The sequence below is a fragment of the Opisthocomus hoazin genome, chromosome Z (assembly GCF_030867145.1).
Source record: "Opisthocomus hoazin isolate bOpiHoa1 chromosome Z, bOpiHoa1.hap1, whole genome shotgun sequence".
In the NCBI taxonomy this organism is placed as follows: domain Eukaryota; kingdom Metazoa; phylum Chordata; class Aves; order Opisthocomiformes; family Opisthocomidae; genus Opisthocomus; species Opisthocomus hoazin.
The window spans coordinates 57,170,395-57,191,558 of NC_134454.1; the positions used below are offsets into that span (position 1 = coordinate 57,170,395).

General features: G+C 48.6%; 1 protein-coding gene across 3 annotated transcripts; it reads left to right on the forward strand.

Annotated features, from left to right (window-relative positions):
- The first annotated feature begins 147 nt into the window (after nt 1-147).
- Nucleotides 148-20,799, forward strand: POFUT3 (protein O-fucosyltransferase 3). Of its 3 annotated transcripts, none has more exons than XM_075411188.1 (5): nt 148-281; nt 5,267-5,470; nt 7,958-8,243; nt 12,403-13,238; nt 15,055-20,799. In XM_075411188.1, the coding sequence occupies exons 2-5, from the start codon at nt 5,390-5,392 to the stop codon at nt 15,277-15,279; spliced, it is 1,428 nt and encodes a 475-aa protein (XP_075267303.1). In that variant the 5' UTR covers nt 148-281; nt 5,267-5,389; the 3' UTR covers nt 15,280-20,799. The 3 variants fall into 3 exon arrangements, with proteins under 3 accessions (XP_075267303.1, XP_075267302.1, XP_075267301.1); XM_075411187.1 differs by lacking the exon at nt 148-281 and adding an exon at nt 3,480-3,633 and having other exon boundaries at nt 5,264-5,470; XM_075411186.1 differs by lacking the exon at nt 148-281 and adding an exon at nt 3,480-3,633.
- Nucleotides 20,800-21,164: the final 365 nt, after the last annotated feature.

Sequence of the window (21,164 nt, forward strand, 5' to 3'; positions counted from 1 at the left end):
GCTGTGATCCAGCCAGAAACGTACCGGGAGGAACTCCCGTTCGCACCGCGCCCGACGAGAGCCCGCGGACCCCGCCGGGTCCGTCGGCGCGGTGCTCACACTGGCGGTCACGTCCCCGCCCGTGCGCTGCGGGGCGGCCGTCGCCGGTTGCTCGGGGCGGCCGCTGCCGGCTCCCCTGCGCTGCGTGCGCGGGTTTTACGGCTGCGAGCTAACGCCGGAGGCGCGGGGCGGCGGTTCGGAGATTTCGGAGCCGGGCCGGGCACCGGTGCCGGGCTTTGCAGGTGCGAGGCCCCGGGACCGACGGCACCGGACCGGCGCTGCGGGACGGCGGCGGGGGAAGCGGGGGCTGCGGGGAGCGCGGTGCGGCAGCTGGGGCGGGGGGCTGCAGGGCTGCGGGCAGCAGGTCCGCGGCGTTGCTGGTGCCGAGGCGCCGAGGGGCTGCGGGCACGGTGGGCGGTGTGTCGTGTCGTCCGCCCCCCCCCTCCCGGTGGAAACTGACGACTCGGTGCCGTTCAGAGCCGAACTTTCGGGCAGGGCAGGGCTGAGGAACCCGGTCTCTGGAAAAGGTGGAGTTAAGAGGAGGCTTTGAAACAGCCTGTCTTTAGCTCTGGGGTGCTCCAGCTGAAAGGGGTGTAAGCGTGTCCCAGGTTCTACAATAATTTCACAAGGAATAAGAATGGTGCCAGGGCAACACGGAGGGAGTACAACCGTGCAGCTGCAGGCTGAAAGACAAGATCCAGGACAAGGAAGAATCGGGCCCTCAGGTGGTTCTTCTGCCACTGAGCGGCTTTGTCTCCTTTGGGAAGTTACCTCACCTCTGTGCTTTCTTTGCCCCTTGGCCCTTTTTTTTGCCCTGTTTTGATGGTGCACTTGGAGACTTCGTTTGTTGCTGCCTGGGTGTTTGTACAGTGACTGTTCAGGGTGCAAAGTCTGCTTGGTGCCTCTGGGCATTATAGTAATATAGAATCACAGAATCATAGAATGGTAAGAGTTGGAAGGGACCTTAAAGATGCAACCTGTTCCAGTGTTTCACCACCCTCATGGTGAAGAATTTCTTCCTAATATCTAATCTAAATCTGCCCTCTTTTAGTTTAGAGCTGTTCCCCCTTGTCCTATCACTACACACCCTTGTGAAAAGTCCCTCTCCATCCTTCCTGTAGGCCTCCTTCAGGCACTGGAAGGCTGCTCTAAGGTCAGCCCGGAGCCTTCTCTTCTCCAGGCTGAACAGCCCCAACTCCCTCAGCCTCTCCTCGTAGGAGAGGTGCTCCAGCCCTCAGATCATCTTTGTGGCCCTCCTCTAGACCCGCTCCAACACATCCATGTCCTTCTTATGTTGGGGGCTCCAGAGCTGGATGGATAATACTGTCATAATGGAGGTGAAAAAAACAGAGCAATCTGCTGAAAGGTTGCTTTGGACTGTAGGACTATGAATACAACAGAAAGGAAATGGAGAAAGATGTACGTAGAGAGGGAGGGGATATCCAGCAATACCTAAATGAAATGAAAAAGTTGTAAAATGCAGAACATTCTAAAAAAAAGAGTGAGAAAGGAACAGGACAGGCCTAAAAAGAAACAAGGTATATTAAAATTGTAACTGGATGAGAGGAAATGTGCGCATATAAATGAGAGAAACCTCAAAGGCAGTAAATCCTGTTTTGTAAGAGATGGAGCAGAAAGGAAAGCCGCTATTCCTGTCCTGTGGAGGGAAAGGTTGCACTGTGAGTTCGTTAGACACCGACAGCTCCCCATAGGCAGAGGGCACTTGAGATACAGATCTTTAAGCAATATGGTTTACTAGCTCTGCAGTTTGAGCAGTAAGTTGGTTGTTCTTCTGGTCGTGTTTCCTCGAGAACTAACACGTAATAACTTGCCATTGCCGTTGCTATCAACTTTACCAGCTATTTAACGTGGGCCACAGGCAGGCCGTATCCTGCAACAGGAGCTTATTTCCTCAGGGTGGCAAAGCAGGACAAGAAAAGAAAGTGAGGTTCTCTGCCGCCAGCCACGGGATGGAGCTGGTCCAAGACCATCTCGCTGACGGCATGGGGCGGAGAGCGGGTAGCATCCCTATCCCACCGCCCTCAGGACCAGCTGCTGCGTTTTCATTCTGAACCTGCGGGTTGCTGGCGTCTGCGGACTGCTTCTGGGGGCTTGAGGGGTGGTGGTGGAGGGAAGCCAGCCTGCTGCAGGAAGCTGAAGTGTGTTACAAAAAAGCCGTGTCCACATGAGAGCCGCGTAGGAGTCTGCCAGCTGAGGAGCCTTGAAAGCCATGAGTATAACTCGAGTTTTAAAATGATGGACCAGGCCAAAACCCAGTGGGATCACAGCAAATCCTCCTGTAAACCGTACCAGGCTTCTGATCTGTCTCAAACTGCTCAATTTGTTTAACTGAACTACACACTTGCTGTGTCACGCCAGCTTCAGTCCCCTTGGCCTCGGGGCACTCTGAAAGCCTGAGGCCTGCAAAACCAGGCGTCTGCCTTGGCGTGGATCTGCTTTACCAAATAATACCTGGAGGGTCTTGCTGCACGGCTCCTGGTTCAGAGTCAGTGGAGGTTGTTCATCTTACAGGTCTAACACCTGTAACCGCTCTTTGCAGAGAATCTTAAAACCCCACCTGCAGCTTCTACTTAAAAATATGACTCCAGCAGCTAGGACCTTTGGGAAGAAGCAACGAGCAGTACGAGAGGTGCGACGAAGCTCTAAACAAAGCGTGGAGGATAAACAAGTCCATCAAGTCCCAGCGCTGCAGTGTCAGTTACCAGTCTTCGTCTCAGGAGGAGCCTGGGACGCTCAGAGAGAAGTGGGAGCTCGGCAGCGCGGCGCGCAGCGTGTGCAGCGAGCATGGCTGCGGAGCAGAGTGGGGCAGAGCCAGCGTGGTGGGGGTCTCTCAGACCGCCGCGGGGGTTTAATGTTCGGGTTGTCCGCCGGGTACCCCCCCGTGAGCCGGAGTTAGGAGATGAGCCGTGCGCGTAACCTTTGCGTAGCTTCTACCCCTGGCGCATTTCACTCGAGGCGCGTCAGGCCTGCCGTCTGCCCGCTCTGGGGTTCTTCCCCCCCCGCTCCGCCGCCTGCCACGTCTGCAGCGAGCAGCAGCAGAAGCGCGTAGCTATCCGGCCTCTGCCCTCACACAAATCCCAGCTTTTGCGACGCGTTTATTTTCCTGACAGCCCTCCGGGCTCGGTGTAGTCAACCCGAGCCCTCGCCAGGGCAGCGCCGGCTTAAAAAGAACCGGCCAAAACAAAGCCGCGAAGAGCGCGGTTATGCTACCAGCTCTCGAAATCAGCGGCAGGGACGGAGTTATTTTGGGGGGGGTGTGAGGTCTTGCAGGAGGAGCGGTCGGGGGGGCGGTGGGGGTGAAGGCGCTCTCAGGCCGATCGCCCCGCTGCCTCTCCCCGTCAGTGCCCGGGGGGCCCCGAGAAGAGCCGCCCCCCCCCCCCCCGGGGCTGGCGGCGCGGAGCTCCCCCCGCCCGGGCCCCGCGCCCGCCCCCATCTCCCTCCGCGCCCGCCGAGTTGCTGCACGCGCTGAAAGTCGAAAAAAAAGACCCCCAAAACCCGAAACCCGGCCCCAAATCCTCTCAAACGCGAACCGGAGGGGGACGGCGGCGGTGAGGCGGGAGCGGCTTTCCCGGGGTGAGTGGAGCGGCGGTGGGGCAGGGGCAGGCCCAGGCCCGGCCGGGTCCGTGGGCCCGGAGGAGCGCGGCGAGGGTGGGAGTGTGGAGGGGTTTGCAGGGAGGATCTGGGGGGGGGGGCGTTTGTCCTTCTTCCCCCGGGTCCCCGCCGCCTGGCCGGGGTGGGAAGCGCTGCCCCCGGAACCGGGACGGTGGCTGCTCTTTCGGCCTTCGGTGGGTCGTCGGAGTCTTGCTTGGCTGCCGTGCTCAGAGCAAGATGTGTGGGTCAGGGGTGCCGCTCCGCTCCCGGGCGTGCCTGGCGTGGGATTTTCAGGATTCAGCCCTGTTCCCTCCCGATGCCCCGTCCTGGCTGTCGCGCAGAAGGCGCGGAGGCCTCGAAGAAGACCCCGCCAGATCTGAGAAGCGCGCTTTTGTGCCCAGGCGAAGCCTTCGAAAGCAGCTGTCGTGCAGGCGCGCTCACGCAGAGCAGAACTTGTGTGAGGTTCTGCTGAAGAGGCTTTTCTGATGGTGGGTAGGGATGGGCTCGTGATGCGGTGGAAGCAGAAAACAGGACCGTTCCCCTGTCTCTGGCGGCCAGCGCCACAGAGTTAGTACAATGGCAGGCAGTAGTTTTGGGACCCATCCCTCTCCGTCAGGTTTTTGGGAACTTTGTGAGTGGGATGAGGGTGGGGGGAAGGCTGGCGAGTGCTTGCACGTGGAGACAACACAGTCGTATACACCTTCTCTTCCTGCAAAACCAGCCCAAATTACAGGAAGCACATCTCTGAAGGAGAAGAGTTTTATAACAGCAATTTAGTAAACATTTTTTGGTGTGTGTTTCTGCACTCTGAGCTTTCAGAATACTCAATTTTTCAGACTGATCTGCATTGAGTGGTAATGTCTTATTTTCCTCCCATTCTCTCTCTTTTTTTTTTTTTTTATAAGATGAAGCTGGAGTTTGCACCTATTCCTGTTGTCAGGAGTTGGGATTTTCACACAGTAACATCCAGCATGCAGCGAAACTGTAGGGCTCCCTGAAAGCTAAAAAAAAGCACTGGGGAAGAGTTATTTGAGAAGAGGCAGACCCGCACAGATGTAGATTGCAGGGGAAGGGGAATTTGTTACATTTAAATGTTTTCAAGTGTTTGCTGTATGGTTCCTTCCTCTATGCATTGGGCTAGATATGCTGTTGAACAGAAGTCCCAGAAGACTGCAGTGTAGTAAGTCCCAAGGCCAAATAGTTGTGTGCCTCCTTCAGGAGCATTTTCAGGGTTTGCCCAGGGAAGGAAAGCCTTTAACCGCTCACTTGTTCCTGAGACTGCTGAAAAGTGGCACAGTTGGCACCTGAAACTCAGAAAAACAGCTGCCCTTCTACACAGCACTGAGCCAGCCCTGTGAGCCTCTCTCTACGCTGACTGCAAGGATGAGAGGATGTGTGACCCTGCTTAGAGAGGATGCCCAAGTCCAGGATGGCTAGAGGGACGATAGATGCTTGGGGCTGTGCATGTGAGTGCTGTTTTGTATGGGCTGGGTACGTTTCTGGGTACCTGGCTCAAAATGTGGCTCTGGCATCTACAGAAAGCTACGGGTAGACATCAAGCTAACCACTGAGCTTGAGGAGCGGTTTTTATTGATGCTGTACCCTTTTCCAGCAGCGGTCACCATGAAGAGGAGTAAGGATGGAGCGGGAAAGCCCTGCAGCAAAGGCTGAAGACTTCAGACAAGCTGGCCTTCCTGATGCCTAGCTGTAACAGCTCTCGCAGGTCTAGCAGCGCAGCATGATTAGGATGAGGAGGAAGAAACTGTGGGCATCTTGCTTCTGCTTTGCAGCTGCCTTTTTCCTTGTGGTGACACTCCAGGTACAAGGGCAAGGGAGGAGAGTATGCATGAGAGCACTCTCAAAGTATGACACAATTCTGGCAGATGAGAGAGAGCGTAGAAGACGACAGACATTTTCTGTACAAGTCTATGCTTTAGGAGGAATGTTTAAAGAAACTCTGTCAGCAGTGTTGGCCTGGTGGTAATACCTGACTCCAGAAGTGACATTACACAGAGAACACCTTTCTTGCATAGCGCTTGGCTCCTGGTGGAGTTTCTCAGGAGTGGTGTACCGTACTGTGCCCTGTTGCTTTGCCTCCATCCAGCGTTGCCTCCTCTGTTCTAGTGTTGGAACTCATTAGACAAGGAGGAAAAGCTGGACCCGTTTCATATTAATGTGGCAGACAGACCAGAGAAATCTGTAAGTGGTGATGGAAATCTGTCAATCAGTCCTGACTTAAAGGCCATTCTTAGCACTGGGAAGTCCAGTAGCTGGTCAACAAAGAAATACATGAGAGAAAAATCAGTGTGGAGGCATATTCATTTGTGGCTGGTGCAGGTTGCCCTAGATTTTCTTTAGCAGAGAATAACTTTTAGATGAATTGAATCAGCCTTGGCTGGCAGGCATGGGACTGTAGGAGACTGCAGCTGTGAGAGGGCCAGGATCTGCCCCAGAGATGTCTTTCAGTTTGGGCTGCTCTCTGAACTGAGGCGCTGCTTGGGACCTGTACCTCCCAGTGGGGCCAGCAGGAGGACTCTGAAGCTCTCCCAGGCCAGCTGCCTGCTCCAAATTGGATCTGTTTCTTGGGGCCATCACTGACGTTCAGTGGTGACTTTCAGTTCTGTTCCACTGAACAAGGCATCTAAAGGTGATACGGCTGCCCTAGCATAGGAGCAGTGCTAGCAAAAGTCTTTGGGACCTCTGTTGGGAGGGTTCGTGACTTTGCTGCACCTCCACTGCTAAGCAGGTTTGGTGCTGGTTAGAGCTTCCCTGTGCCTGGCTGGGATTTTTTTCTGGGGGTGTTCACTGGATGGTGGCACTTGGTGCCCTGGTGCTGGGACTGCTGTAGCACACGAGCTGTCGACAGAGCTGGCGTGCATCAGCCCCCAGGAGTTCAGAGAGAGCTACTAGAAATTTTGTGCAAATGCAGAGACTCCTTAAATTCTGCCAGAGCAAAATTTGGAAGCAAAGAAGGAGCGTGTTCTTGGAGAAACCTGGATGTGACAGGTAGTGGTAGAGTTATTTCAATTATATTGCTGCAGTAATATCTTGTCAAACTATTGGATGTATAAATCTTTTCCCCAGCTAGTGTCTTGTCCACTCACCAATGCGGGAGTGTTTTCTGTATTTTTCTGTACAGCTGTGCTTTGTCCAGCCTCCTGTGTGTGCCGTCCCAGTATCCCGTGTTGCACAGAGCCCATTTAGTCTAGCTACAATCAGTGTATTTTGCTACACAGTGAGAGTGAAAATGACACAGAATGCATGCAGTAAAGCTAGCAGGGAAGATAAATGTTTTCAAAGAACTTAACAGAAAAAAACCCACTCTCCTGCTTTCCAATATCCTCCTTCAGCACCGTCCAGCAAGTGGAAGTGATGTGGCCAAAACTGTCTGGTGGGTTTGAGTTCCACCATCATTCTTGCAGCTGTTCTGGGGTGGCATTATGCACTGCCTGTGAAGGTGCATGCACAAAGGGATGTTTGCATGGTAGCTTGGAGGTCTTTGCCCACCTAAAGCTAAGAGCAGGAGCTGGGTACCCTGTGGCAATACGTGCTGGCACCATTTCTGTCACTGCACTCAACAGACTTCTTTGCCCCAGGGCACTTTTATGGCAGGTACTACCTGTAGGAAAGAGTGATGGCTTCATGGGCACCAGAAATGCCCCAGATTTTCTGGGGACTGCTGTCTCATGGCTGATGATGAGCAGTGTTAGAGGCTTCTCCTATGGGTGGAGAGTTTTTAAGGTACCTCTCAGGGTTTCAGGTCCGTACATGATTGTTCAGACTGGTAGGTCTTTCACTTCTCTGCATACTGGTGGGATTTTTCTCCTCTACCTAGCCAGGAAGTTGTAGTTACATAATCTTTAAGACCTGTGTGCACCTGGTTTATTCAGTCAGTGGTTAAAAATTAATAGGGGTGAGTACAGATGGCCAGAGACATGAAAATTTCATGTTTTTTTTTTAAAAACTGATTTCCAGAAGAAACCTGGCTACTGAAGGGCTGTTCTCTGTTTTGTGCTTTTTCCAGGGAGAAAGCAGAAATTGTGTTGTTAAATCATATGTAACATAGCCATATCTCAGTACAGAAATGTATTTGCTGTTGCCTCCTTACAAATTCAAATGAAAGCTTTTGCTGTCTGACGCAAGATTGCCTGGACGGTGGCTGCAGTCAGTGAGATGCATCCACTTTGGTTGAGAGAAACTTCACATGCTGAGTTTGTTAGTGCTTGATGGTTAAACTGATTTGTCAAGCAGATGTCTTGGCTAATGACAGTCATGCACTGTGATATGTATGTTTATTTCTCTGAAGGTTATCACTGAACTGGGCAATTCGGAGAATAAGGTGGCAATAATCTCCAGTTTACATCGTGGCCCGTTAAAGCCTCTGCAGAGACATGCTTTTCAGTTTAAGAAGCAGGAACTTCACAGCAGCGTGAAGACAGAGTCTGATGTAAATCACTACCCCATCCTGCTCTGGTGGTCTCCCCTGACTGGAGACACAGGGAGATTGGGTCAGTGTGGAGAGGATGTTTGCTTCTTTACTATCAACAAGACCTACCAGCACAATCCGATGACGAGAGCATTTCTGTTCTATGGTAAGGGTCTGTTTCTTTTTAAAGGAGTAACTTTCCCTCCTGCCCAGTTATTTTCCTTTAGAGATTAAAGATTCTGGGTGGCAGTCACTGACAGCAGGAAACTTATGCAACTCTTTGTGCTAAACTTTGCCTGGTGCTGAATACCATCAGCAGAGACCTCATTCTCTGTAAAAGTACTCTGAAAAGTGACCATGCACGTTTGTGGGATGCCTGATGCATTGTCTCATGCTGCTTTCCAATCACATATGCTCCCTATTTATGGGAGAAAAGATCGTTTCCTGTAGCTGCCAAGTCATGAAAAGACAGTCTGAGATCAAGCCAGTTTTTTCCAGTCTTCTGGCTTGTCACCGCTAGTGGAGGTTCTGCAAGGCCTTTGTTGCACTTGTGCAAGTCTTTTGTCTTAAAATAATGCCCTCGCTGGTAACTGTGCAACTCCCCTGCCTTGTATGCTGAGAGATTGCTAGCAGACTGTAAATGGAAAGTAGTGAAAGAAACCTATTGATTCTGCACAGGGAGCAGCAGCTAGTGCAACCTTCTGAACTGCTCTGGCCCTGCCGCCTCAGAAACTTCCCACTGTATGTACTGTACAGTGAGTCTACAAAACACAGAAGATGCATCTTTGAAAAGTAGGCCTTATTTTGTTTATTTTATTCTTTTTCCCAAAACAGTTTCTCTTCAGGGAGGTGAATTTTAGCTGCCAAAATAAACCCAGATACTTTTCTGTGACTGGTAGGTTCAGCTCCTTCATCTGGAAACAAAACAAAACAAAACCAAAAATAAAACAGAGTCGTGGATCTCATTTGTTCAGTCAGGGTAAGGGTGAACTAGATATATAGGAAAGAAGGTCCTTTAGATTGGTTGTTAACAGTGAACCAGAAACTTCTCATCACTGATCTTTTCACAGCTCCAAGTAGGTCAGCTTTGTCAGTTTATAATACAATGGTCAAGCAAAAAAGCGAAGGAATAACAGGAAAGGAATGAGAAGCTGACCCAGTTAAAAACAAGGAAAGCTGGGTGTGCATCACGTGAAAGCTGTGAAGTCTGATATTTTTGGTTTCTGGTAGTAACTCTGTTTGTCTGTTCCAGCATTTGGAAGACTATTACTGTTAATTTTTAACAGACTTTTGGACATGGTTTACTTACTTATTTTTGAAGTAAAAGACTCTCCCTGTAGATTTTTTTCTAGTGATGCTGGCTGTGAACTGTGTGAAGAAAAGTGTCAAAATATGCAAAAATGTTACTTATTTTTAAACGACAATAAATGATCTCACAATGCTAAAACATGCAGAGACAAAGGTTATAGATGGTATTTAAGGTGAAAAAAGCATGCCACATTAATACAGAAAAGCTTCACACCCCTGCCCCCCCCTCCCGCCTTGACCTTGGTCTGCTGAGCTGCGGGCCTCCAAAAAGGCAGATTTTGATGTTCCAGGATTTCCCTTTAAACAGCCTGCTGAGTGAAAACTTCAACATCTTCATTTCCCTGCTAAGGCTGGATCAGTGCACAGTTTCAACTTCCAGAGAAACTGCATTAATTTTCCCCTTGGTCAGTGGGCTAGTCAAGAGAAGAATGATCCAAAGCATAGAGAAAATATTATGCAAAAATACGGGGCGTAGATGTTTTCCAGCAGTACTGCTTTGCTACAAACACCTGCTTTTGTGCAGCTTGGCCTGGCCTGGGAAGCCCCTGGGTGTAGGTGATAACTTTGTCAAGTGCCACTGTCTCCTGTTTGGAAGTGACACATGGCATCCGCTTGCTGAATTTTCACTCTGCTTTTGAGACAGATTCCCAGCTCCACTTTATCAGTGTCACATTCTTTACAGAAGTTTTACGTGTAGTGTGAGCTACCAATGCACCTGAGTCAGCATGAGCTGTGTGTGGTGCCATGCTGTCAGAGCCTCAGGGGTGTTGTTCCTAAGGGAGGAGGGTGTCCAGGTTTTCTGGACGTGTTGAGTCCTTTTTCTGGAGTGTGGAGTCCTTGGAGTATGAATCCTGAATGAAAGATGTCTCCTAAGATGCACAACTTCTCCTGACAGCATCTGCCTTTCTCTTCTGCACTTCGCCCCGTATCTAAATTAATAGCCTGGAAGTTGAAATTGCTTGTAATTCTAGTCTTCTTGTGCTTTCTTTAGCCCCTCATAAGCTGCTTTGTTTCCTTCATCTCACAGAGTAGGGAACATGCTGATGTTATCTTCCCTGTAATCCTTAAAAGCTTTTTGTCTTCTTGCTGGACTGAGATTGATTATGTGTTATAATCAGTCATTCTGATGTGGTCTGATCTATAGTGCATTTTTCTTTAAGCTTCTCTTTGCCTAGTTTTCTCCTTGTTTAGTAAGTTTTACATGTTGCGTTTTTGTCGTTCTCTCATCCCTTCCCTTGTCTCATTCTTTCCTTTGTTTTCCTTCCTTCTTCCCTGTAACACTATCTGAAAGAGCGAGCATCCTTGCAAGAGACAGAGCTGAAGTGCTGCGGTTTCAATCCACAGCCTTCATCATTGTCTGTATGCGCTACTGGGCATTGCTTAGAACAAAGTGTTTTCAAATCCAGATAGGCCTTACAAGATTCGCTGTGAGAATTTCATTCACTTTCAGTTTTCCTCACCTTCTTGTGTCACCGTAACATATCAGAACTAGAGGCAGCAAATAGCATTTTTCAGTGAGTGGCACTGCCCTTCACCCTTCTTGGGTTGAAGGCTCGGGACCACCATTCAGTGGAGAACAGAAGGTCAGATACCTAGTGGCCTGAAAAAAACCTACCTGATGCTCTTGAAGGACCTTGCTCTGTAGGAGGTTGTTATGTTACTGGCAGCTAACACCCATCTTCGCTGCAGTTGTGATATCTTATGTAGGTTTTATAAGGTCATCCTTGGAGTCATCTTGGCAGGCTCATGCAGCCACAAAGACCGCTGGGAATTTTTTTCCTTCTTTATATATAATTTTTTAGATCAAAATTCAATGTTAGACTTTTGCTAGCTCCCTCTTTTTTCTGATCAGTGGTTTGAGGTCAAGGGTAGAGCAGAGAGCAAAAAGTTACGAGTGTGACTGGGAATGTAAAATAGCTTGTACAAAGAGAAGGGATTTGTGGTGCTTACTAAACCAGCTTTTCATGATTTGTTTCAGTTCATGAACCTCCCTTGCTGGACAATACCACTTAAAAGTTTTATATATTTAGTGCTTGTACTTAGGTAAAAAATACATACGGTTACAAGACAATGCGGAAGTATCTTCACAGCGATTCATCAGCCTTGCATATAATCTGCAAAAAGGCTAGTCTTGTGAACACAGTACAGTGGTATTGAAGGGAGAGCAAGGTCAGATTCACGACCTGGTATTTTGAATTTAGTTCTGCACAGACCAGCCTTTGGGAAAAGGCTTCTAGGTTTGTCCTAAAGCTTCCATCACAGCTTTCCTAAGTTGTTCTGGAGGCTCCCTGTCCTCACTGGGAGGCGCAAGCAGCTGCAGTGCTCTGTTCTTAGAGTTTAGACATGGTTCTTCTTCTACTATTGGCAGTAGTTTGAGGAGCCGTCTTCTGCCAGAAGCTACTTTTTTATGTGTCTGGTAGGCAGCTGTGATAAGTCACCTCTTAATTCTCTCTTTGATAATCTAAATAGATTGGCTTCTAAAGTCTCTACAGTACAATGTCTTTACAAGATTTGAAGTCATTCTTGTAATTTTTCTCCTTAACCCCCTCCAATATTTTAGCATCCTTTTTGTTGTTTTGCTTCTGGAACCAAATTGAGCCCTGCAGTAACCATTTCCCTCACATCAGAGATAGAGGCAATGCCATCTGTTCCCCTGTTTACAGAACCAAGGGATTATTAAGCATCTTATTAGTCTTATTTCAGCGCATTAAAACGTAAAATTCATAGTGAATCTTTAAAATGAGAGGCCTTTAAACTAATATGAACTGAAAGGAAACCGTTTCTAATATTAACTCCTGATCCCCATTCTCTAGATTCTTCTGCTGCTAAATTCAGTTTTATCTGTCATAACACTCCTCTGTCTATGCATGAATTGTTCTCTTTGCAATACTGCCTGATAATGTCATAAATGCGATGGTTGTAGGGCTGATACTAAATTAAAACTAGACTTCTGTGTCATTGTAGTTAGTGTGGCATGATATATAGGGACAGACTAAATAGTGTTTGCTTTTGTCTAGGTACTGACTTCAGTATAGATAGCCTACCCCTCCCTCGTAAAGACTATCATGATTGGGCCCTTTTCCATGAAGAGTCACCAAAAAACAACTACAAACTCTTCCATGAACCAGCCATCACCTTATTCAACCACACTGCAACCTTTAGCCGCCACTCTCACCTGCCGCTGACCACTCAGTACCTTGAGGGTGTGGAGGTCCTGAAGTCACTGAGGTACATGATCCCACTGCAGATGAAGAACAGCCTGAGGAAGAGGCTTGCACCACTTGTCTATGTGCAGTCTGACTGCAACCCTCCTTCTGACCGGGACAGCTATGTGCGTGAGCTGATGTGCTACATTGAAGTAGACTCTTACGGGGAATGTCTGCATAACAGAGACCTTCCTCAGCATCTCAGAAGTTCAGCTGCCATGGATGATGGCAACTTCTATAAAATACTCGCACAGTACAAGTTCATTCTTGCTTTTGAAAATGCTGTCTGTGAAGATTACATTACTGAAAAACTCTGGCGGCCACTGAAGCTGGGAGTGGTACCAGTGTACTTTGGGTCTCCCAGCATTGTAGACTGGCTTCCTAGTAACAAGAGTGCTATCCTGGTATCCAGTTTTTCACACCCTCGGGAGCTGGCCCACTATATCAAAACACTGGATACAAACGATCGAGAATATGAGTCCTACCTACAATGGAAACTGAAAGGGGACATTTCCAACCCAAGGCTGCTTACAGTGATGAAGGAACGCAAGTGGGGAGTGCAGGATATCACCCAGGACAGTTACATTGACACCTTTGAGTGCATGGTGTGTAACAGAGTGTGGGATAACATCAGAAGGAAAGAAAAGGTACTTGTGACTTTGTCCTGGTGTCTCAGAGACTCTTTGAACTGGCACTAGGCTCAGATTTGTCCCAGGAAGTTTGGTTGCCAAATTTCTGGCCAGCCTACAGCCACTGGTGTTGCAATGCCATTGGGCTGTGCATCCTCCCATGAAAAGGTGTTGACAGAAGGTGCGGGTGCGCGGCCAGAGCATGTGTTTCCTCATACTGCTGCAGTGATTGAGCACATACACATTGACTGTTGAGCTGGTGGTCATTGCAGCAGAAGGCTTGAATTGTTGGGGGAGGAGGTTTTTACCAGGCTGCAGAAAGCAGCTGAACTTGCTGACTTGGTTTTAGATGACCTGGAACATTTGGAAGCAGGTTGCCCAAAGAGGTTATGGGATCTCTGTCCTTGTGGATGTTTTAAGGCTCAACTCAATGCTTTCCTAGGCTATTAGATATGATTAGAACTGTTTGAAAGAGGGCTCTGGACTAGGTGATCACTGGAGGTCCCTCCTTACTTAAATACTCCTGTGACTGTCTGGGCCTGCGTATGTGTGGGTGCATGCAAACCTGTAGTGACAACGTGCCGTTGTCTGTGGCCGTATTTGGTGACTAAATGTTGAAACATCAGTGTTTAATCCAGGTTGTGCATTTGTGAGGGGAAGTGGACCTGTTCCTCCTGGTCTAATCTGCTTGCAATTATGCTGATAAAGACCAGCGAGAGATGGCTGTCTTATCAAGAAGCCCAGCACTGAGGGCCCAGCAGTCTTGCAAGGGTGCCAGCCGTGGCACCAGAAGGCCATTTCAAAGTCACCATGAGTCTCCTGAGCTTGCTCTCCTGAGGCTACTAGCTGTGGTGGATTTGGCTGGTATAAACAGAGCATTGCTTGGAGTTAGACTGAAACTAAAAGCTCTCATCGCATGCATTTCTGAGTTGGTGGATACTCATTTTAATTGCCACATTCCTTTAAGGTTTCCCGGTTTGTGCAGAGAGTAGAGTTGGTAGCTATTTTTTAAACTCTCCACGAGCTCGACTATCAACATGAATCAAAAAACCCTTTTTGTGTCCAGTAATGAAACTGGTCAATGGCTCTAGTATCCTACAGCTGTCCTGTATCCTTTAAGCCATATTTTAGCCAGTCGCAGTCTGTGCAGTACACTATGTTGTCAGCCAGTAGAAGGGAGATGAAGAAAGCATTTGAAGTTACTAGGGTGAGCTGAAGTGATGGGGAATGCAAACTGGTAAGCATTACATTTAACCAGGTTTTCCTGTTTGAATCTGGTGCAATTCTGAACAGATGTCCTCTTTTTGAGTTAAGAATACAACCATGGAGAGGTCATCTATGTACCTATTCATACATTTGTACATAAACCATGTAATGTATTTTACTGAATAGGTTAGATACAGCTACTCATTCTCCAGGCTTTTGTGGCTCTCTAGACAAGAGACTATGAAGACCAGTTTGCTCTCCTGGTCAAATTCATGGCTTGTTTTTTCTCCTTAAGAAAAAACTCTTATTCAGTGTGTGCATATTTAAGATGAAAACAGAATACAATGATGAAAATAGAACTCCTTGCCTTAGAATTTCAGTTTGTGTGGGCCGGTGCTGCTCATTTGCAGCCAAACCTGATCAGAGACTCTGACTCTTGTCAGCATGACGGTTTTGTCCCGGACACTTTGGAGGAGGCTTCCTCTGTAACATCCACTGGGACATAGATAGAGCCTGTAGCGGGAAGGAAAATGTTACTGACATGCTTTGATAGTTTACTAATGGCAAAGCACCTTTCTTCTCTGTCTGCCAGGGTTCCTGAATTACCCTTTTATTTCTCCATTGTCAGGGATGGCTGCCCCAGCGGTGGAAGGCTCAGGTTAACCATCTGAGCTGCCCCAAACCAGAGGCGTTCTGGTTCTCGTCTTCAAACCCTGGCTGGACTTCTCTCCAAGCAATGTGGATACCAAGCTTTGAGCAATCCAAGAAAGAAGCCTGGGCGCTGAGGCAGCTGGTGGAAAAGAACAGGAATTTTACAGCTCAGGAATTCTGGATGCTTGTATTCAAAGAATAAATACAATGGCCTCTAAACCAGAGTGAGGTCTTCAGAGGAGTCTGTGGAATCTTCTTTCACAGGTGACCTTATTATACATAGGGTTGGTAGCCATAGGAAGCAGACCTGTAAGACTGAATTTAGTGTGTTCAGTGCTTGAGGAGTCCTAAGGAGTGCTAAACAATAGAATCACCCTGCAAGGTGATATGTATGCATATATGTATTTAGAATGAGTTATATTAATTGTTGTCAGTTCAGATGTTTGAGCATTAAGGCACAAGGTGTCAAGGTTTGCAAAGCCCAGTTTTAAGCACACAGCTAGTTCCCATGAAGCAGATGGATCTCCCTCCATCTTCAGATACATAACGGTGTTCATGGCCTTGGGACCCCCTCCACTTTTAGTGTGGTAATGGCCTGAGGACCCCTTTTTCCTCAGTTCAGGAGCCTCCTTTGCTGCATTGATAGCCACGAGCTGGAGAGCAGCTGACGCCATTGCACTGGTACAGCTTCTCTGCTGCTTTGAATGTAGAAGGAAAACTTGGGACTGTGCCCCTGGCTACCTGTTTATTAGCAATTTTCCTGGCATCAGCAGATTTAGCAGGGACTTGGCGGGCTTTGTGTCCTGACAATGAGTGCCAATGTAAAGTGCATTAGTGCTTGGCACAAGGAAGCACCATCTGTTAGTGTCCAGGGACAGACTGAACGAAAAACGTGCTGGCTCAGATTTACCCACCATCTTCTGCTAAAAATAAGCAGAGCACATGAATATCTCTACTCCCCAGTAATAGGGCTGGCCTCAATCTGACTTGCCTTCTTGCCTTTCTGATGATGGACTAGTATTTGCATCACATATAGAAATGGAATTATGTGCTTGAAAGGGCTGGGAGAAAACTGAGAGTCCATTGGTGTTGATAAGTCTTCAACAGGCACAAGGAGAGGCAGGTAAGCAGCCTACCAGTTCTGACACAGAAACCCCCAAACTGTCTGACAAAGAAAAAATCCTGGTGATCTTGGTCATCGCATGCCGAAGAACACACCTTTGCCTGGTGTGCAGACTGTTGCAGTTTTCATTCCAGGTTCTTCCAGCCTCAGTCTGTGGAGGAGTCAGCTTCCACAGGATCTGCAAAATGGCATTATCTGGCTGGAGCCATTCAGATGAGGGACAGTCATTCATACGCGTGACCATGTATGATGACACAGGCAAATGTAACTACTGATATGAAGTTGCTGGAAAGGGTGATTTTCGCCTGTCTGATAACTTCCATGCAATTGTTCCTTGTAGCAGGCTATCTTAAGATTGCTTTCAAGCATCTGGCTGGTTTATGGATGGGTGGCCATGGGGAAGGATGTGAATAGCATTTACACCAAGAAATCCAGCTCCAAAATTTGCTTCCCTTGGAAAAGTTTCCTCACCAGAAATTTCCTAATCAAACAGCTGATGAATTTTTTGTTGCTTTTAAATCTAGCAAGAGAAAGAGCAGTTTTGTGGCCACAAACCATATAGTATCCGTCATTTTTTCTATGGGCATGTACTTAGTTTCAATTAAGCAAAACAGTTCCACTGAAATTTCTCTCTACTAGTGTCTTGCCAGTGTGGCACACAGCATCTGTTGGACATGTCTTGAAATCTTTCCTCAGTGGTCTACAGTGCAAATGAGAACTAAGGTCCACAAATGAAGCGAGGAAAAGCGGCATTAACAACAGACTTGCAGGCTTTCCTAAATCAGGACCTAGAGCTGGACATAAGCTCCACAACATTTGCAAAGCGAACTGCTGAATACCCACCCATTATCACGAATCTCTGTTTCTCCTCCTAGGATGGCACAGAATATCTGCAGCATGAAGGGCTGACCCTCTTTTTTGTGATGTTTTGCTCTCTTCTTTGCCAAAAATCTGCAGCCATGTTGTTTAAAGACCTCAGGAGCCGCACAACTGAAGATTTTTTAAAAATTTTGTTTCCCTGGTAGAATCTGTCAGATCCTGAGCTTCCTGAGGAATCTGGTAGATAGATATTATCCAAAAATACAAAGCATATTTATCTCAAAGAGTTTATGGTGCATTGTTATCCCCCTTTTTACTTTGGTGGACTGGAAGGGAAAGGAAGACTGAAGTAACTGGTTTACAACCACATTCTGAAATTTTAAGTGGTCAGCATCAGCTGTTTCAGAAGAGGTAACACCTTCATCCGCTGCTACACGCAGTAGAAGGATGAGTCCCTGGAGCAGCTGGCTGAAGGTGCACTGTGGTATAAGGTAAATGTCACTCAGCTTCACGAGATCCTCTCACGGTGCATCCTTTCTAGAGGGTAAGCATTAAGCTCTTGGCTCCCACAGGCTAGTTGAGAGCAACTTAAATTTGGCCTCTTGGTCTTTAAGCATCCTCTAGAGCCTTTTTTCCTGTGCTGGGTGGAGGGAAGTCTTGGTGAACATCGCTCTGGGAGACTTACGGCAAGGGTTATGCATGCTGATCAAGTGTAAGAAAGGCTGACCGCTGTGAATTTTAAGTTGATCTTTTTTCTCCCCCTACTGCTCTGAGAAAGAATAAGTAGAAGCAGCTGACCAGTCTTTCTTTTTTAGCTGGTTTACTAGTCTTTCTGCTATGGACAGGTTTATAATTCTAGCCAACAGAGGAATCAAATTTGTTTGGCAGGCTTATGTTTATACTGGATGGTACAGACCTTTTTTGTTTTCTTTTTGCCTTTTTCTCTTAGTCGAGAAAAAATCTGCGTTTCCAACAGCAAGAGCTGATTCTGGATGAATGAGTGCACGCTTCCCAACCTCTTGCATAGGGGTAACAAGCTGTCCCGATTTCCCCTCTTGCGGGATATAAGACACAAAGGCACGTGGCTTGCATTTATTCCACTGAACCCATACCCATCAGCTCCCCTAGGAGTCATACGTAGTAGTGGCCTCTAAGCCCGCAGCAGCATTTGCGTCCGAAATACAAAACCTCGAGACCAGACTGCCCTTTCAGAAGATGCCTGCGGGCAGTTTGGAGGTGTCTCTGGGAATCTGCAGCAGATTCCCAGAGAGCCTGGGGAAAGAAGCGACGTTGGAGCTCAGCCTTGGGCATGGTCCTCCTTCTCCCTCTCCCTGAGGAAGATCAGGACTGGGGCACAGATGAATGGGAGCAGGGATTGCTTTTACCATTCCGCTACACTCGCGTGGCCCCTCTAGTTCCAGCCTCTGCCCTCCAGCCTCCTGCGCCCTTGTGCCTCCCATGCTCCGTGGCGTCTGATTGTGCTGGGAAAAAAACCTGCAAGGCAGGGTGTTTTTTCACTGCAAACATTTGCTCGCGTTTCTCCACTTTGCCTTTGCTGTGTCTGAGGCCTGAGCCTCCTCCTTGTCCTCCCTGGGGTCTGGCTGCTTGTGCTCCAGTGATACCTGGCGTCAGACTGCAGGGAAGCAGCTAAGGTAAGCATGAGAAGGAGCTGAGAGAAGCCTCATCTGGGGCCACCCCTGTCATGCCAGAGCTGCTTCTGAGGTCCCAAGTCCCTGCCAGGGCTGTACTGTGCCGTGCCCGTGCCTGTCCAAGGCGCTGCACTTCTGTCTCGATCTTGACCTGCTTTGTCCCTGTGGGTCTGCTGGGTAGTTTCTGGGCTGTGGCTGACCCTGCCCTCCATCACCGCCACAGCCCTGCGTGCCCTGCCTGTGGTGCAGCATCCCCTCCACCCCGCTGGGGATGCTGCCCACTCGGCTCCACTCCCAGTGGACTTTTTGTGCCCCAGGCGGGGGCCCTTCCAGAAGCTGTTGCTGGTGGGAAAGTCCCCTGGGAGTATCTGGTCTTGCCATGAGGAGGCTTCCTGCAACTGTCTAGGAATTGCTTCACCTCTTGGTGAGGTGGTCCATAGCAGATCTCCCCACACCACCCCTCGTGCTCGTCCATCCCCTGGCTGTTACCCACATGCCCTCTACAGCTGCATCCCCTGTGCCATGGCAGAGTGCTGTGCAGTTGGGTCTGTTCTTCGCCTACCATTCTCTGCCTCCCCCTTGCCTCCCTGTAGCACTGCAGTGATGGGGACTCTCCTGCCACATTGCTTTGATCCCAGCTGTGCACAGACATCTGGTTCAAAATGTCTTTCCTCCCGCTGAATTCTATCCACTCAACCTGGTTTTCCTGCAACACGCTTGCCTTGTTTCGCTTCCTTTAGGAGGGCCTGGCAGTGAGGGGGTGTTAACACAGGTGGGAGCAGACTACATGAGATTGCTGTGCTAGGCATACATTAGAGGAACAATGGAGTATTTACCCCAGAAAATGAACAGCGAGCCAATGACTGGGAAAGTGATTAGAGAAAAGAAATATAAGGACGACTTTGACTGTGTTGATTTCAATGCAAGACAAGCCTCGATCCTATGCCGTGGGTGCACAACTGTGCATTGTGGGCTTCAGAGGTCAAATCCTAGCTTTCCTCCCTCATTCAGCATTTTACAGAGAAACAAAGCCAAGTGCTTGCTTGTGGCAGGCATGAAGGAAAGCCAAAGATCTCAGCGCTGGTATCTCACACTGGCAAAGCATGTGATGCTCTGTTTTGTCAGCAGCGCGGCGTTAGCCCAGCATGAAATGCAATGAGGGTGGCTGTGTGCTTCTGTAGAAAAGCCTGTCATTGCTGTGTGTGCATGAGGTGAATAATGGAGAGGTTTCATTTAGCCAACATGGCAGAGCCACGTACTGCACAGCTCTGTGGATGCTGTTCGAAAAACAGACTGAAGTTAAAGGCAGGCTCTCCCTGTGTAATTAATGCAAGGAGGGAGCTCATCTGAACTGCCCTTCACAGGAGCACTTTATTCAGCAGCGGGAAGGATGGAAGGCCAGGTAGTGTGGGGTGGGGTGGACATATGCTGCTGGGTCCTGCTGGGTGACATTCCGCCCTAAGAGTTTTTAAACCATAGTTATTGAACCCTCATGTGCGTACCTTGTTTTCAGTGTGTCTCCTGACCTCAGGGTTAACAAATTAATTATTAAAAACCTACAGCCATTTGGTGATCTCTTAACTCTCTGGCCTTGGAAAAAGATAGGGCTTAGAGACAGCTATTTTGCATCTGATCAATCAAATGTCTTGAAAGCAATCTTATTTAATATATGTACATATATTCTGCAGGGAAAAGCTTACCTGAAGATGGCTAAGGTTGCAAATTAAAGCAGAATGAAGAACACTTGTGTAACTAGTCTTTTTAAAAATAGGGGTTTTGCCCTAAAATCTGATGGGGAGTTGGGGCACCACCAAGCACATGAAGCCCAGTCCATTTTTCATTCCCATTCCCATCCCAAAACCACACACACATGAATTAGTTACCTTGTCCTCCTGCCTTCTTTCACTTGCTGTCCACCCTGAACCTGGTGTGAGGTGAGAGTCTGGGAAAAACACCATTGAAAGAGACTTAGCCAGAGGCTGTATCGTATCAGGCGCAGGGGAAACACGTGGCATCTCTAACCTGTGGGGCATTTGACTTGCCAGTCTGCTAGTTTTCTACACTCAAAAAGCCACATTAAGTGGCAAGGGGCTGCACATTGCTTTCTAATGGCTTCAGACAGAGAGCAACCATCCTGGGCTCTGGGTCCCCTGGGTATGCAGGTCTGTTGTCCCATGGCTCCTCAGGCTGGGAGCAGTAAGTGGGGCAGCAGGCTCAGTGGACTGAAACGTGCTTCACACAGCAGGTTTGTGGAAGCCTAAGCTAAGCCATCTCTGTTTGATGGGCTTTGCTGTGGGCTCCAGGGCTGCTTGGCAGCTTGGACAACCTCCCTTTCAATGCTGTGTGTTGCCTGCAGAGAAGCCAGCTCCTTCTGGCCCACCAGCATGTATCTTCTGGATGGTGGGGTGTCCTCAGGCCTCTGGTGGACAGTGGCTGCTGAAGTCCTCAGGGCAGGGCAGGGTCTGAGGTGGCTTGAGGTGCAGCAGCTGCAACCTG